At 42.9% G+C, this 16,632-nt stretch overlaps 1 protein-coding gene across 5 annotated transcripts in view; it reads left to right on the top strand.

The window, feature by feature from the left end:
* The first annotated feature begins 610 nt into the window (after nt 1-610).
* Nucleotides 611-16,632, top strand: part of disc1 (DISC1 scaffold protein) — an 87,192-nt gene continuing 71,170 nt past the window's right edge. For 2 of the 5 annotated variants that reach the window (XR_004412077.1, XR_004412076.1), the window contains exons 1-2: nt 853-1,152; nt 14,159-15,183. Coding sequence is in view for 3 of the 5 variants with exons in the window: in XM_033021744.1 (XP_032877635.1) it covers nt 1,047-1,152; nt 14,159-15,183 (1,131 nt within the window). In the remaining 2 variants the exon portion in view is untranslated. Of the gene's footprint in view, nt 732-852; nt 1,153-14,158; nt 15,184-16,632 lie in introns of those variants that run through there. The other 3 variants (XM_033021744.1, XM_033021742.1, XM_033021745.1) reach the window with 2 other exon arrangements.

The following is a 16,632-nucleotide window of genomic DNA, read 5'->3' as shown; positions in this document are numbered from 1 at the left end:
TGGACTTCCCCAACATTGGGATCAATCTTCCTGCATCTAGCCCGTCCAACCCCTTAAGAATTTTGTAAGTTTCTATAAGATCCCCCTTCAATCTTCCAAATTCTAGCGAGTACAAGCCGAGTCTATCCAGTCTTTCTTCATATGAAAGTCCTGCCATCCCAGGAATCAGTCTGGTGAACCTTCTCCGTACTCCCTCTATGGCAATATTTGTCTTTCCTTAGATTAGGAGACCAAAACTGTATACAATACTCCAGGTGTGGTCTCACCAAGGCCCTGTACAACTGCAGTAGAACCTCCCTGCTCCTATACTCAAATCCTTTTGCTATGAATGCTAACATACCATTCGCTTTATTCACTGCCTGCTGCACCTGCATGTCTACTTTCAATGACTGGCGTACCATGACCCTCAGGTCTCGTTGCATCTCCCCTTTTTTTTTTCTTTTGTCCATATCACATCACAGATGATGAAGTTGAAATAAATCTCCTTACCTTCACTAAAACAATATTAAGTACCACATTGTTTGATTAAGAAATTTGGGTTAAAAATGACAGTAAGATCTACTGACGTTAAACAATACACAACTTCATCCAATTGCTATAGTCGTGGGATGCTAAATCCCGAGTTAAACTACGAAGAACTGTTCAAGATGACTCACGCAAAAAGCCGGCACAAACTCGTCCAGAATTTGAGCGTATTTCACAGTAAACACAACTGAGGAAAGAAGCCACGAGTAATTATTATGCATAATATTGCTGTCATTGAACATGTTAACCCTCCATGGTCGCGGTCTGATGTGTCCTTTGACCGGGAAGTTGGGCGGAGCTGAAATGCCGTCTCAGTGAGGCGGGGGCAAACGTCGCGCACTGCACTGGGAAAGCTGGGGAAGTCCAGAGTGACCGGATGGAGCATCGGGCCGGGGGAATTTTAGCGCACGGGGCGCACGAATTCAAATCTAACGGAACGCAGCGCGCGAGCGCAACCGGGACGCAGCAACCGTTAGGGGCGGGAACTCGGCTCGGCTCGGCCCGGCCGTCTGACGGCGAGAATGTTCGCCGGGATGCAACTAATGACCGTCTCAGATTCGCCTTCCCGGTTGGGTCCCGTTCCCAGCAGCGGACGTGGGACTCAAAAACAGCCGCCGCAGGAAAGAGGTAATAGTTAATGGTAGTGGCTGAGCCTCGAGCAGCAGAGGGGCACGGCCGAGGTACAATTGGGCTAACCCGTGGTTAATCTGTGCGGGGCTGAGCCCCATCCTTTCAACCACACCCTTTTTAATGCCGAGCCTGCCCTGTATGAGCCCTTCAGGTTGACAGTGGGGATATTAATATCTTCGTAATTGTCACTGTTGCGTTGGTGTTCCACGTTATAATCGAGACTGTTGCAATTCATGTTTTCAAACATGGGTTTAAGGCAATTTAATCAATATGTGAGACGTGAGCAATATGTAGCCTGCACCTGTAACTTGGAACACGTTTCTTCCCAGAAACGGTGGAGAAGATCAGGTCAAGAGTACACGAGAAGCTGAAAAAATAGCATTCGTCTATATAAACAAAAAAGGCATTGGGGAAATTAATGGGACTGAAAACTGGAAAATCTCCAGGATTTCATGAACAGCATACCAATGAAGGAAGTGGCAGTGAAGATCGTGTATGCACTGGTTGTCATCCCCTCATCCTTCTAAACTCCAGAGTGTACAAGCCAAGCTGCTGCATTCTCTCAGCATATGACTGTCCCGCCATCCCGGGAATTAACCTTGTAAACCTACGCTGCACTCCCTCAATAGCAAGAACGTCCATCCTCAAATTAGGGGACCAAAACTGCACATAATACCCCAGGTGTGGTCTCACTAGGGCTCTGTACAACTGCAGAAGGACCCCTTTGCTCCTATATTCGATTCCTCTTGTTATAAAGGCCAACATGCCATTCGCCTTCTTCACTGCCTGCTGTACCTGCATGCTTACTTTCATAGACTGATGTACAAGGACCCCCCAGATCCCATTGTACTTCCCCTTTTCCCAACTTGACACCATTTAGATAGTAATCTGCCTTCCTGTTTTTGCTACCAAAGTGGATAACCTCACATTTATCTGCATTAAACTTCATCTGCCATGCACCTGCCCACTCCCCCAACCTGTCCAAGTCACCCTGCATTCTCATAGCATCCTCCTCAAAGTTCACACTGCCACCCAGCTTTGTGTCATCTGCAAATTTGCTAATGTTACTTTGAATCCCTTCATCCAAATCATTGATGTATATTGTAAATAGCTGCGGTCCCAGCACCGAACCTTGCGGTACCCCACTAGTCACTGCCTGCCATTCTGAAAGGGACCCGTTAATCCCCATTCTTTGTTTCCTGTCTGCCAACCACTCTTCTATCCATGGCAGCACTCTACCCCCAATACCATGTGCCCTAATTTTGCCCACGAATCTCCTATGTGGGACCTTATCAAATGCTTTCTGAAAGTCCAGGTACACTACATCCACTGGCTCTCCCTTGTCCATTTTCGTAGTTACATCTTCAAAAAATTCCAGAAGATTAGTCAAGCATGAATTCCCCTTCGTAAATCCATGCTGACTCGGACCAATCCTGTTACTGCTATCCAAATGTGCGGCTATCTCATCTTTTATAATTGACTCCAGCAGCTTCCCCACCACCAATGTCAGGCTAACTGGTCTATAATTCCCCGTTTTCTCTCTCCCGCCTTACTGAAAAAGTGGGATAACAGTAGCTACCCTCCAATCCACAGGAACTGAACCTGAGTCTATAGAACATTGGAAAATTATCACCAATGCATCCACGATTTCTAGAGCCACTTCCTTAAGTACCCTGAGATGCAGACCATCAGGCCCTGGGGATTTATCAGCCTTCAGTCCCATCAGTCTATCCAACACAATTTCCTGCTTAATGTGGATTTCCTTCAGTCACCCCAGATCCTCTGGCCACTACTATATCAGGAAGATTGTTTGTGTCCTCCTTAGTGAAGACAGATCCAAAGTACCTGTTCAACTCATCTGCCATTTCCTGTTCCCCGTAATAAATTCACCTTTTTCGGTCTTCAAGGGTCCAACTAATTTTTTCCTCATCACAACCTAAGAAGCTTTTACTATCCTGCTTTATATTCTTGGCTAGCTTACCTTCGCACCTCATCTTTTCTCCCTGTATTGTCTTTTTGGTTATCTTCTGTTGTTCTTTAAACATTACCCAATCCTCTTCCTTCCGCTCATCTTTGCTACTTTGTACTTCTTCGCTTTAATTTTTATATTGTCCCTGACGTCCCTTGTCAGCCATGGTCGTCCCTTTCTCCCCTTGGAATCTTTTTTCCTCCTAGGAATGAACTGATCCTGCACCTTCTGTATTATTCCTAGAAACACCTGCCATTTTTGTTCCACTGTCATCCCTGCCAGTGTATCTTTGCAGTCAACTTTGGCCAGCTCCTCCCTCATGGCCCCATAGTCCCCTTTATTCAACTGCAACACTGACACCTCCAATCTACTCTTCTCCCTCTCCAATTGTAGATTAAACCTGACCATGTTATGGTCACTGCCTCCTAATGGCTCATTAACCTCGAGGCTTTATCAAATCCGGTTCATTACATAACACTAAATCCAGAATTGCCTTCTCCCTGGTAGGCTCCAATACAAGCTGTTCAAAGAATCCATCACGAAGGCACTCTACAAAGTCCCTTTCTTGGGGTCCAGTGCCAACCTGATTTTCCCAGTCTACCTGCATGTTGAAATCTCCCATAACAACCGCAGCATTACTTTTGCTACATGCCAATTTTAACTCCTGATTCAACTTGCGCCCTATGCCCAGGCTACTGTTTGGGGGCCTGTAAATTAGTCCCATTAGGGTCTTTTTACCCTTACAATTCCTTAGTTCTATCCATACTGACTCCACATCTCCTGTTTCAATGTCACCCCTTGCAAGGGACTGAATTTCATTCATCTCCAACAGGGCAACCGCACCCCCTCTGCCCACCTGTCCGTCTTTTCGATAGGAGGTATACCCTTGAATATTCAGTTCCCAGCCCTGGCCCTCTTGCAGCCATGTCTCAGTAATTCCCACAACATCATACTTGCCAGTTCCTAACTGAGCTTCAAGCTCGTCCACTTTATTCCTTATACTTCGCGCATTCATATACAGTATTTTGACCTCCGTATTCACTTCCCCCCTCGCAATTGGCCCTGACCTTACTCTGTTGTCCATTCTCAAGCTTTCCTTCCCATTAATTCGAGAATCTTTTGTAATTTTTCCTGTAGCCACTTCCCCTTCAACTCCATTCTCCTGCCTTCTTCCCATAACCCCTGACACCCATACTAATGAAGAATTTATCTCTCCCTTAAAAATACCCATTGTCTAGACCTCCACAGTCTACTGTGGAAAATAATTCTGCAGATTCACCACCCTCTGACAATAATTCCTCCTCATCTCCTTCCTAAAGGAACGTCCTTTAATTCTGAGGCTATGACCTAGTCCTAGATTCTCCCACTAATGGAAACATTCTCTCCACATCCACTCTATCAAAGCCTTTCACTATTCGGTAAGTTTCAATGAGGTCCCCCACATTCTTCTAAACTCCAGCGAGTACAGGCCCAGTGCTGTCAAACGCTCATCATATGGTAACTGCACACTGTATAGAAGTACTCTAAATGTGGTCTCACCCACCACTTTACAACTGAATTATGATGTCTCAACTTTTGTACTCAATACTTTTCCCAAAGAAGGCAAGTATGCCAACGGTTGGCTTTACCATGCTGTCCATCCGACTTGCCACTTTCAGGGAATACCATGCACCTGCACTCTGAGATCTCCCTATTTTGCAACACTCTTCAGAGCTTAACCATTTATTGTGTATGTCTTGCCCTGGTTTGACGTATCAATGTGCAGCACTTCAATTGTCAAATTGAGTTAAATTTGATTTGCCATTCTTTGTCCCACCTTCCCAACTGATCTGGATCCAGTTGTAAACTTAGATATCATTTCTCACAGTCCACTACAGTGCCCTCCATAATGTTTGGGACAAATACCCATCATTTATCTATTTGCCTCTGTACTCTACAATTTGAGATTTGTAATAGAAACAATCACATGTGGTTAAAGTGCACATTGTCAGATTTTACTAAAGGCCATTTTTATCCATTTTGGTTTCACCATGTAGAAATTACAGCAGTGTTTATACATAGTCCCCCCATTTCAGGGCACCATTATGTGCAATGTAATGTAAATGGAAGTAGTCATGTTTAGTATTTTGTTGCATACCCTTTGCATGCAATGACTGCTTGAAGTCTGCGATTCATGGACATCACCAATTGCTGGTGTCTTCTTTGGTGATGCTCTGCCAGGCCTGTATTGCACCCAACTTTAGCTTATGCTTGTTTTGGGGGCTAGTCCCCTTCAGTTTTCTCTTCAACATATAAAAGGCATGCTCAATTGGGTTCAGATCGAGTAATTTACTTGGCCACTCAAGAATTTTTTATTTTTTAAAAAATATTTTTATTTATTAGAAGTACAGTAAGTTACAATAGTACAAGCCACATATATCTTATTACATTTATTGTACCCCTTCATTTTTTAAGCTTTAAGGAAAGATAGAAATAAAGAAAGTAAAGAAAGAGAGATAGTCGTGTTAGTGTGAAAGAATTATCAAAAAGAAAAACCCATTAAACAAAGAATTAGAGAAGAAAGTTAAGAAATAGGCCATAGAAAAGAAAAAAAGAAAAAGAAACAAAAGCTCTATTATGAAAACCGCGCAAAACGGATATACCAACTTCATATTTTTCATCCCCCCTTACCAGAACCTGACACCATTTCTTTTTTAAAGTATTGTTGCACCTTATACTTGGCCACTCAAGAATTGACCATTTTTTAGCTTTGAAAAAATCCTTTGTTGCTTTAGCAGTATGTCTGGGATCATTGTCTTGCTGAAGAATGAACCGCCGACCAATGAGTTTTGAGGCATTTGTTTGAACTTGAGCAGATAGGATGTGTCTATACACCTCAGAATTCAATATACTACCACCATCAACTTACCGGGGATCGCCGTTTGGAGCCCGGAGTGCTGGGCCTGCGGCACCGACATCCTGGAGCTGTGGTTCGCGGAGTTCCCAACGCGGGCGGCGCTGACAAACATCGTGGGGTCCTGCTACTCTGCCCGGCTCGGCCTGCGGACTCGGGAGCTGCGGACTCCAGTGGGAGGCGGCTGATCGGGAGGTCCGGGCTGCTGAGGAGGATTTTCACCGTCGGGGTTCGGCGTTGGCGTTCCATCAGCCCGGCGAGAGGGCCTGAGCATCAGGCCGCCCGGAGTGGCGACTGCAGGTGCTCGGAAGGCCCCGACCATGGGTGAACATCTGGGACAATCGGAGGGGAGGCTTGCTGGACTATGGTGCTTTCCTCACCTTGGTGCCATTGTGTTATGTTGTGTCGTGGACTTTCTGTGTTTGTGCGTTTTTTTAAATTCTATTTTATTTTTAATATGTTTTATTATTTATTATTTATTTATTTTTATGATACTGACTAAAGGGAAATTCATTTCGTTGTCTCTAATTGAGACAATGACAATAAATTTGAATACAATACGAATACAATACAACAGTTGTATCATCAATGAAGATAAGCGAGCCAGTACCTTCAGCAGCCACACATGCCCAGGCCATAACACCCCCACCGCCGTGTTTCACAGATGAGGTGGTATGCTTTGGATCTTGGGCAGTTCCTTCTCTCCTCCATACTTTGCTCTTGACATTACTCTGATATAAGTTAATCTTCCTCTCATCTGTCCACAAGACCTTTTTCTAGAACAGTGGTTGCTCCTTTAAGTACTTCTTGGCAAACTGTAACTGGGCCATCCTATTTTTGTGGCTAACCAGTGGTTTGCATCTTGCAGTGTAGCCTCTGTATTTCTGTTCATGAAGCCTTCTGCGGACAGTGGTCATTGACAAATCCACACCTGACTCATGAAGAATGTCGGACAGGTGTTTGGGGATTTTTCTTCATTACAGAGAGAATTCTTCTGTCATCAGCTGTGGAGGTCTTCCTTGGCCTGCCAGTCCCTTTTCGATTAGTAAGCTCACCAGTGCTCTCTTTCTTCTTAACGATGTTCCAGTTGATTTTGGTAAGTCCAAGGTTTGGCTGATGTCCTAACAGTTTTATTCTTGTTTCTCAGTCTCTTAATGGCTTATTTGACTTTCATTGGCACAACTTTGGTCCTCATGTTGATAAACAGCAATAAAGGTTTCCAATGGTGATGGAAAGACTAGGTGCTGAGAGCTCTTTTATACTTGCATTAAGCAGGCAATTAAACACAGCTGAGCAATCACAAACACCTGTGAAGCCATGTGTCCCAAACATTATGGTGCCCTGAAATGGGAGGGGGGGGGGGGGGGCTGTGTATAAACACTGTATAAATTCACATTAGGCAGGAAATGGTGTTGGGTAGACTGATGGGACTGAAGGCAGAGACTGCACTTCCTGAGGGTGCTCAGGAAAAATAACATCACTCAGAGACTGCTGCTGTCCTTTTATCGGTGCTCCATTGAGAGCATCCTAACATACTGTGTATGCGTGTGATACACCAGCTGCACAGCGGCTCAGAGGAAAGCGCTCCAGAGGGCCATTGACAACGCCCAGAGGATTGTCGGCTGCCCTCTCCTTACCTTGGAGGACTTACACAGTTCCCGCTGCATCAAAAAATCCCAGAGTATTATAAAGGACATTTCCCACCCCGGACACTCCCTGTTTGAACTGTGAACTGTTGCCGTCAGGCAGACGGTACAGATCTACAAGGACAAACAGACTTAAAAACAGTTTTTACTCCACTGCTATAAAGGCACTAAATGTAGCCGCCAAGGAACGCAGGGGCGATACATACTAAGGGACTGTGGTACACTGTGAAATCGACAGAAGGATGTAGGGTTGGGTGTTTATGAGTTATTTTCATGATATTTATTTTAGTTGTTTATCTTTTTTTTAAATATTTACCTTGTATGTATCGTTAGCTTTTAGAAATGTTTGAATGGTGCACTGACTGGCTGACATTTTTAAATTTCGTTGTACATGGTTTGACAATAAAGAAACTATTCTATTCTATTCTAAATCCTCAGGGCTTGATGGTCTGCATCCCAGGGTACTTAAGGAAATGGCTCTAGAAATCGTGGATGCATTGGTTATCATTTTCCAATGTTCTATAGATTCAGGATCAGTTCCTCTGGATTTGAGGGTAGCTAATGTCATCCCACTTTTTAAGAAAGGAGGGAGAGAGAAAGCAGGGAATTATAGACCAGTTAGCCCGACATCGGTGGTGGGGAAGATGCTGGAGTCAATTATAAAAGATGAAATAGCGGCACATCAATATCAATATCAGTTAATTCATCACAAAAAGTTCGTGAAATGAATTTGCCAAAAGCGGTACAATCAAAAAAAGAACACACAAAAACACAATAAAAATTCAACACAAACATCCACCACAGCATTCATCACTGTGGTGGAAGGCACAAAATTTGGCCAGTTCTCCTCCATTTTCCCCGTGGTCGGGACCTCAACCCTCCGCAACCGCCGCTGCAGGTGTCCAGATGTACAGACAAGGTAAAGTCCAGGTGTCCTGAATCGTTGCTTCCCCACCGGAGACCGCGGCTTCAGGTTGGTGTAGGTCGCAGGCCGGCGGTCGAAGATTTAAAGTCCCCGCCGCGCTGCAGCCAGAAGCACCGCAGGGCCAGCGGTCAGAGCTCCTCTCTAGTGATCCCCGGCGAGGGATCCCGCTCCGGCTTATAAGTCCACGCCGCGCTCACGGTAGAAGTAGGCCGCGGGCCGGCGGTCGGAGCTTCTTCTCCGGGGTCCCCAACGAGGGATCCCAGGCTGCGGACACCGCGCCAGCTGGAGCTCCGCAGACCGTGGCTTCAGGCTGCCGCGGGCCAGTGAACGGAGCGCTGTCTGGCGAGCGCGGGTGGGGGCTCGCCCGCGCCACGACGAGAGTCCGCACTGCGCCCGCCGCTGAATCCCCGGGCACGTCTCTGGGAAAGGCCCCCACGATCCTCGATGTTAGGCCACGGGTGAGGCGACATGGAAAAAGTCGCCTCTCTGTGGAGGAGGCGACTGAAGTGGTTTCCCATTTACCCTCCCCCCCACACCACACACACAAGACACACAAAGAAACATTAAAAACATTCATTAAAACACACTAAAAAAATTAAAAAAGTTGAAAAACTAACATGCTGCTGGCAGGGCTGCCGGCTTGCAGCGCCCCCCACCGACATTTGGATAGCAGTAACAGGATCGGTTCGAGTCAGCATGCATTTACGAAGGGGAAATCATGCTTGACTAATCTTCTGGAATTTTTTGAGGATGTAACTAGGAAAATGGACAAGGGGGAGCGAGTGGATGTAGTGTACCTGGATTTTCAGAAAGCCTTTGTTAAGGTTCCACATAGGAGATTAATGGAGAAAGATAGAGCTCATGGTATTCGGGTTAGGGTACTGACATGGGTAGAAAATTGGATGGCAGACAGGAATTAAAGAGTAGGGATTAAAGAGTCCCTTTCAGAATGGCAGGCAGTGACTCGTGGGGTACCGCAAGGCTCGGTGCTGGGACTGCAGCTATTTACAATATACATTAATGATTTAGTTGAAGGGATTAAAAGTAACTTTAGCAAATTTGCAGATGACACAAAGCTGGGTAGTAGTGTGAACTGTGAGGAGGATGCAGGGTGACTTGGACAGATGCATGGCAGATGCAGTTTAATGTGGATAAATGTGAGGTTATCTTCTATGGTAGCAAGAACAGGAAGGCAGGTTATTATCTGAATGTTGTCAAGTTAGGAAATGGGGATGTACAACGAGATCTGGGTGTCCTTGTTCATCAGTCACTGAAAGTAAGCATGCAGGTACAGCAAGCAGTGAAAAGAGCTAATGGCATGTTGACCTTCATAACAAGAGGAGTTGAGTATAGGAGCAAAGAGGTCCTTCTGCAGTTGTACAGGGCCCTTGTGAGACCACACCTGTAGTATTGTGTGCAGTTTTGGTCTCCAAATTTGAGGAAGGACATTCTTGCTATTGAGGGAGTGCAGCGTAGGTTCACAAGGTTAATTCCTGGGATGGCGGGACTGTCATATGTTGATGGAATGGAGCGGCTGGGCTTGTATAATGGAATTTAGAAGGAATCTTATTGAAACATATAAGATTATGAAGTGTTTGGACACACTAGAGGCAGGAAACATGTTCCCGATGTTGAGGCAGTCCAGAACCAGGGGCCACAGTTTAAGGGGATGGCCATTTAGAACGGAGATGAGGAGAAACTTTTTCACCCAGAGAGTTGTGAATCTGTGGAATTCTCTGCCTCAGAAAGCAGTGGAGGCCAATTCTCTGGATGCTTTCAAGAGAGAGTTAGACAGAGGTCTTAAAGATAGCGGAGTCAAAGGATATGGGGAGAAGGCAGGAACGGGGTACATTGTGGATGATCAGCCATGATCACATTGAATGGCGGTGCTGGCTCGAAGGGTCGAATGGCCGACATCTGCATCTATTGTCTATTGTCACTGCTGTAATTTCTATTTGGTGAAACCAAAATGTATAAAACTACCCTTTAATAAAATCTGACAATGTGCACTTTAACCACATGTGATTTTTTTTCAATCACAAATCTCAAATTGTGAAGTACAGAAGCAAATAAATAAATGATGGGTCTTTGTCCCAAACATTATGGAGGGCACTATATACCATCGATTGTGGTATCATCTACAAATTTACTAATAATGCTATGGATTAAACTATGTATGGAAGATAAACCTGAATACCCATTTAAATCTGCAAGATTATCATTTGTTTTGTGATACCATCACAATTTAAAAGTAATTAAAGACTCAAATTTCAGCTTGTGCAATACATTTCATGACTTAAACAGTTTGCAAGTTGGAAATACGACTGCCCAGCAATATATTTAAATAGAAACATTGGCCAACCAAGGGCAATAAGCTGTGAAACCAGGTCTTTTGACTCAACCATTCCGATATTGCCATGAACCGAATTCCCACTTGGCAGATGATATGCAGCCTGCAGCAGCTGGCAAATCTATCCTACTGGTCTCCAAAACACTTGTATGTATGTACCGACTGTACATATGTTGGCTGTTCATAACTGGGAGGACCTGAACTATACTTTTTCTCTGTAACATTATAGCAGTGGACAAAATAGCATCCTTTCCAAATGCTTTGTGACTGAATGGTCAATGGATAATAAATTATGCATAATTGTTCCAGATTTGAATTACCATTTGAAATTGGAAACTTTATTAAGTGCAAGGCACATGGATCACGATACAGTTACAGCCATTGAAATTAGATTTTGTTTTTTGACCAAGTTGGTACATACATTTTGTGAGAATTGCAATTGAAATTTTTCTTTTTTATAGACATATACTGACGTATTCTGTGCTTTCTTTTACGTCAAATCATTTTCAGAGTATTGTTGAAAATGAACGTGAGGAAATGTTGCTTTCAAATTTAGTGTTTTATATTTGTAAATAGATTGTGTCAAAGATGTATGCATTTTTAAGTAGGACAGCTAATTATCCAGCTATTGAAAGCTGCAGCTAAATCCACTTTCTGACTATTAAAACATTGATCTGTTTCATAAAATGTAGATCATTGGAAGTATTTAAAAATAAGGTAGATAAATGTTTGAAATATGATGGTATTCATCGCAAGCTGTCACCATGATTGGGGTTGAGGTGATAGGTGCCCTGAACTACCATGTACCTCGGTCTATCTTTAATCCGACTTTACTGGACTTTATCTTGCACTTTACAGGAAAGATGTGGGGGCTTTGGAGAGGGTACAGAATAGGTTTATCAGAATGCTGCCTGGATTGTAAAGTATTAGCTACAAAGAGAGGTTAGACAAATTTGGATTGGTTTCTCTGGAGCGTTGGTGATTGAGGGTAGAACTAATCGAAGTATATAAAATTCTGACAGGCATTGATAAGGTAGACAGTCATAACCTTTTTCTCAGGGTGGAAATGTCAAAGATTAGAGGATAAAGCTTAAAGGTGAGAGAAGAAGAAGAAAGGTGATGTGCAGGGCACATTGTTTTTACACAGAGTGGTGGATGCCGAGAACGTTGCCAGGGTTGTTGATGGAGGCAGATATGGTAGGGGCATTTAAGAGACTTTTAGATAGGCGCATGGCTCTACAGATAATGCAGGGATATGGATCACGTGCAGGCTTAGGAGATTAGTTTTACTTGGCATCATGTTCGGCATAGACATTGTGAGGCAAAGGGCCTGTTCCTGTGTTGTACTGTTCTATGTTCTAAGTTGACATAGGCAATGGATGAGGAGGAGTAAAATGAGGCTGTTTTTGGAATGTGTGAATATGTATTACTATAGTATTTCCATGGATTTGAAGAGCCAAGAGATGTGTACAATTAATTGCCACAAAACCAATGAGTTTTAAAAAAAAGTTAAGGCTCACCAAGATTCAGAAAAAGAGGTGAAATGGATTTGGACACAGGAGAGTGATTTTCTTGGCTTGGAGCTTACTCGTAAAATTGAAGCTGTAAAACCAGCAGAGCCACCATTAGTACGTAATTGACAACAGGCTAGGAAAGTTTACCTTAAAACCACAGAACCATGCAGAAAATTGGAGCGTCGAGCATTGAATCTTCATTGTAGAGAAGTCCACAGAATTGAGAGCAGGATTTTCACTGACAAATCTCTTATTGGGAGATGGGAAATGGCTATGTGGAAGGCGAATGGTATGTTAGCATTCATAGCAAAAGGATTTGAGTATAGGAGCAGGGAGATTCTACTGCAGTTGTACAGGGTCTTGGTGAGACCACACCTGGAGTATTGCGTACAGTTTTGGTCTCCTAATCTGAGGAAAGACATTCTTGCCGTAGAGCGAGTACAGAGAAGATTCACCAGACTGATTCCTGCGATGTCAGGACTTTCATATGAAGAAAGACTGGATAGACGCGGTTTGTACTTGCTAGAATTTAGAAGATTGAGGGGGGATCTTATAGAAACTTACAAAATTCTTAAGAGGTTGAACAGGCTAGATGCAGGAAGATTGTTCCCGATGTTGGGGAAGTCCAGAACAAGGGGTCACAGTTTAAGGATAAGGGGGACATCTTTTAGGACCGAGATGAGGAAAACATTTTTCACACAGAGAGTGGTGAATCTCTGGAATTCTCTGCCACAGAAGGTAGTTGAGGCCAGTTGATTGGCTATATTTAAGAGGGAGTTAGATGTGGCCCTTGTGGCTAAAGGGATCAGGGGGTATGGAGAGAAGGCAGGTACAGGATACTGAGTTGGATGATCAGCCATGATCATATTGAATGGCGGTGCAGGCTCGAAGGGCCGAATGGCCTACTCCTGCACCTATTTTCTATGTTTCTATGAACATGTAGGAGGATTAAAATGCGGCCACTGATAATGCAAAAAAAGAATGTAAGCAGTGGAGAAAAATGGGGGAGTCAAAGCAGATAGGGGTATAGAAAGAAATTGATAACAACTGACGTCCAACTGATTAGATTTGCAAAGCAAAAGCGATACTAGCTCAGAAGAAATATTAAAGAACGAATTGATTTTATCAAATATTTTTATCGTATAGTAGAGTTTGAAGTGGCTATAAAGAATGGCAAAGTGTATAAAAGAAGATATTGTGAAAAACACAAGATAGTCATGCTGCGGCTAATTGTGAGAATCATGAATTGCGAAAGATATCAAAGCCATGAAATCTGCGTTGAGGGACCCACCGGTAGGTGGAAATGAGACAAGCTGGGCTTTGTCTCCGTGGAGAGGAAAAGGGCCGATTAATAGATTGGTGCAAAATTAAACAGAATTTTGATAGGGTTTATAAGAGAATACATTTTAGAGGAGTTCAGAAAGCACAAATATAATTTAAAAAAGGAATCAAATGAAAAAAAGAGGAGAATGTTTTGACTAAGTTGTAACTGTAAGGAATGCACTGTCCAACATGAGGTGAAACCTGATTATAACTTTAAAAAGAGAATTGAATAAATGTTAGTATCCTTGCAACTCTCTTCCAAATAAAACCAAGAGGGTAGTAGTAATAGTGAAAGATTACGAAGAAGAGTTCAGTTTGAGAGCAGTTGCTCAATATATATGTGATTTTGTTTTGTTTCACAGGTGTTTTTACTTTTTTTTTAGATCCGATAGTGACTGGAGTCCATTCCTGCAAAATAAAGCTCTCAAAGAGACCGGGATATATGCGGAAGGATGGTGAACAAAGGTTAAGCCATCCCATGCCAGCTGGTATTCATTTGGTATCACAAAACATTGGAAAAGAAACCAAGACTTGTACAGACTTGTTTTTTGATATTAATAAACAGGAGAAGCACAAATTGAATAATAAACATCCAAAGAGAAACAAAATTGCAGAATATCAGAATATAGTTTCAGATCACTTACCTGCCAGAAGTCCTGTGGTTGAAGCTATGATTGCGTTAGAAAGTGTTCAACATTCCATTGACTCTAACTATCAATGGACTGACAGTCAAGAGGGCTCATTTTATACTGGAATTAATACTTACTCCAAGCACTTGTCAACAGGTGAATTACAGAAGAAGGATGCTTGCCTTAAATGGTGTGAAAAGGAAAGAGGTATTGATGTAAACAAGCCACTAGCTGTTACACCAAATAAACAAGTGGATGGTGAGAACATGCAAAGACAGCAGCCTTGGGGCAAAGATAAAGAAATGGATTCTGCTAACACTTTCATTTCCAACTTCAATTTCATACAGATATCATCAAATTCTAACAATACCACTGTTGAAAATAGAGATGAACTACAGCAGAATAGATTTGTTTTTGAGTTTCCTAATGCAGATATGAGACAATATGATACTAATACATTAGGAACAAATCAATTCTGTCCCAAATCGTTATGGACGGATTTTGAGACTCCTTGCTTGCACACATGTCAAAATTATGGCATTAGTTGTGGTGCTGACACAAAATCAGAGAACAGACCTCAGGATTATGACACCCTCTCATTAGATACAGATACTTTTTTGGGTTCAGCTGATTCTTCTGATGGCTCTTCTGCTGGTTCATCTGCAACATCAGGGTATGAGAGCAGTATCACGGTACTTGATCAGAACTGTTATTCTTTAATAAGGAAATATGAACCAATTCTTCAAGATTGCCTCCTTGAAAACAGAATGAAGTTGAAGGCTAGTATTATTAAAATATTTTAAATAGTTAATGTTCATTTTTGCATGTGCCATGTAATGAATGCCATAGGTTCTGAAACAAAATGCCTAGATGCCTGTATGCATGCATTGTTTTCGTAACAAAGGAGAAAAGAAAAATGTCTGACATCTGCTATAAACCAACGGACTCCCACAGTTATTTGGACGACACTTCCTCCCACCCTGCCTCTTGTCATTTCCTGCTCTCAATTTCTCCGTCTCCAAGATGAGGCTTCTAATTTTAGGACATCCAAGATGTCCTCTTTCTTTAGTAAATGTGGTTTAACCCCCCCTGCCATCATAGATGGATTCCTTATGCACGACTCCCCTGTGTCCCGTAGTTCTGCTCCCCCTCCCCTCCCCCCAGACAGAACAATAATAGAGTTCCCCATGTCCTTGCCTTTCACCCCACCAGCCTCCGCATCCAACTCAGACATTTCCACCACTTTCAACATGATCTCACCAACTATCCATTCTTCCCATCCCCACTGCTTTCTGCAGAGACAGCACCCTCCGCAACTTCTTGGTTCACTAAATCCTTATATCACACGTTTGTCTTTTCATCTCTAGCCTTTATCCAACTATTTACCAATCCAAACCCCTCTTTCTCCCACCCCCACCAATCTTCCAGTTTTCTGGTCTTTCTGGTGACGTTTTAGGTCACGACCTAAAACGTCACCAATCCATGTTCTCCAGAGATGCTGCCAAACCTAACCCAGTGAATAACCCACTCCAGGACTTTGTACTTTTTTTGGTAAACCATCATCTGCAGTTCCTTGTGTCTACAAAAGTAAAATGGTATTTTTTCCAGAATTGCATAAAACATTTGGAACTATTTGGTGTAATGAGTATTTGTTCAAGTAAATCGTAATGTATTTTGAAAGAATAAAATATAATTAGGTATAGTAAATTCTTAGATTTTAAAAGCAGTGTTTCATTTTGTGAGAACAATATTGGAAAAAGTAGGAGTAACAATGTGTATGTTCAGTATCAGTGGAAAAGCTTTGATGGTTTGGGGCTTTAGATGTGTCAACCAATGTTGGTAGCAGTTTAATGATTTTCTTCATTGTTTTAATTTTGTGTGTTGACATTCATTTGGTACATAATTGTTGCATGAGACAAAAGATGTTCTTGCAGTTGAAATTCTACTTTTGTTTTTTCTTGGTCAGATGCTTAATGGTGAGCAGCAATGGAATGTTATCACTGCTGTGTAAACTGCAGAAAAATGTGCATTTGAGGCACATTTGCTTGGTGGTTCCCGTAAAGGCCCTGTCCCACTTTCCCGAGTTACTCACAAACTCCCGAGTTTTCCCCTTGATTCGAACTCGGAGAATTACGGTAATAGCCGTTCGTGTAGGTACTCTGGGCTATTTTTTAAAAATTCGTGGACATTTTTCAACATGTTGAAAAAACGTCCCGACTTACCTGATG

Source organism: Amblyraja radiata, chromosome 5 (assembly GCF_010909765.2).
Source record: "Amblyraja radiata isolate CabotCenter1 chromosome 5, sAmbRad1.1.pri, whole genome shotgun sequence".
Classification (NCBI taxonomy): domain Eukaryota; kingdom Metazoa; phylum Chordata; class Chondrichthyes; order Rajiformes; family Rajidae; genus Amblyraja; species Amblyraja radiata.
Note: the sequence above shows the minus strand (reverse complement) of the source record. Positions and strands in the feature narration are given on the sequence as shown.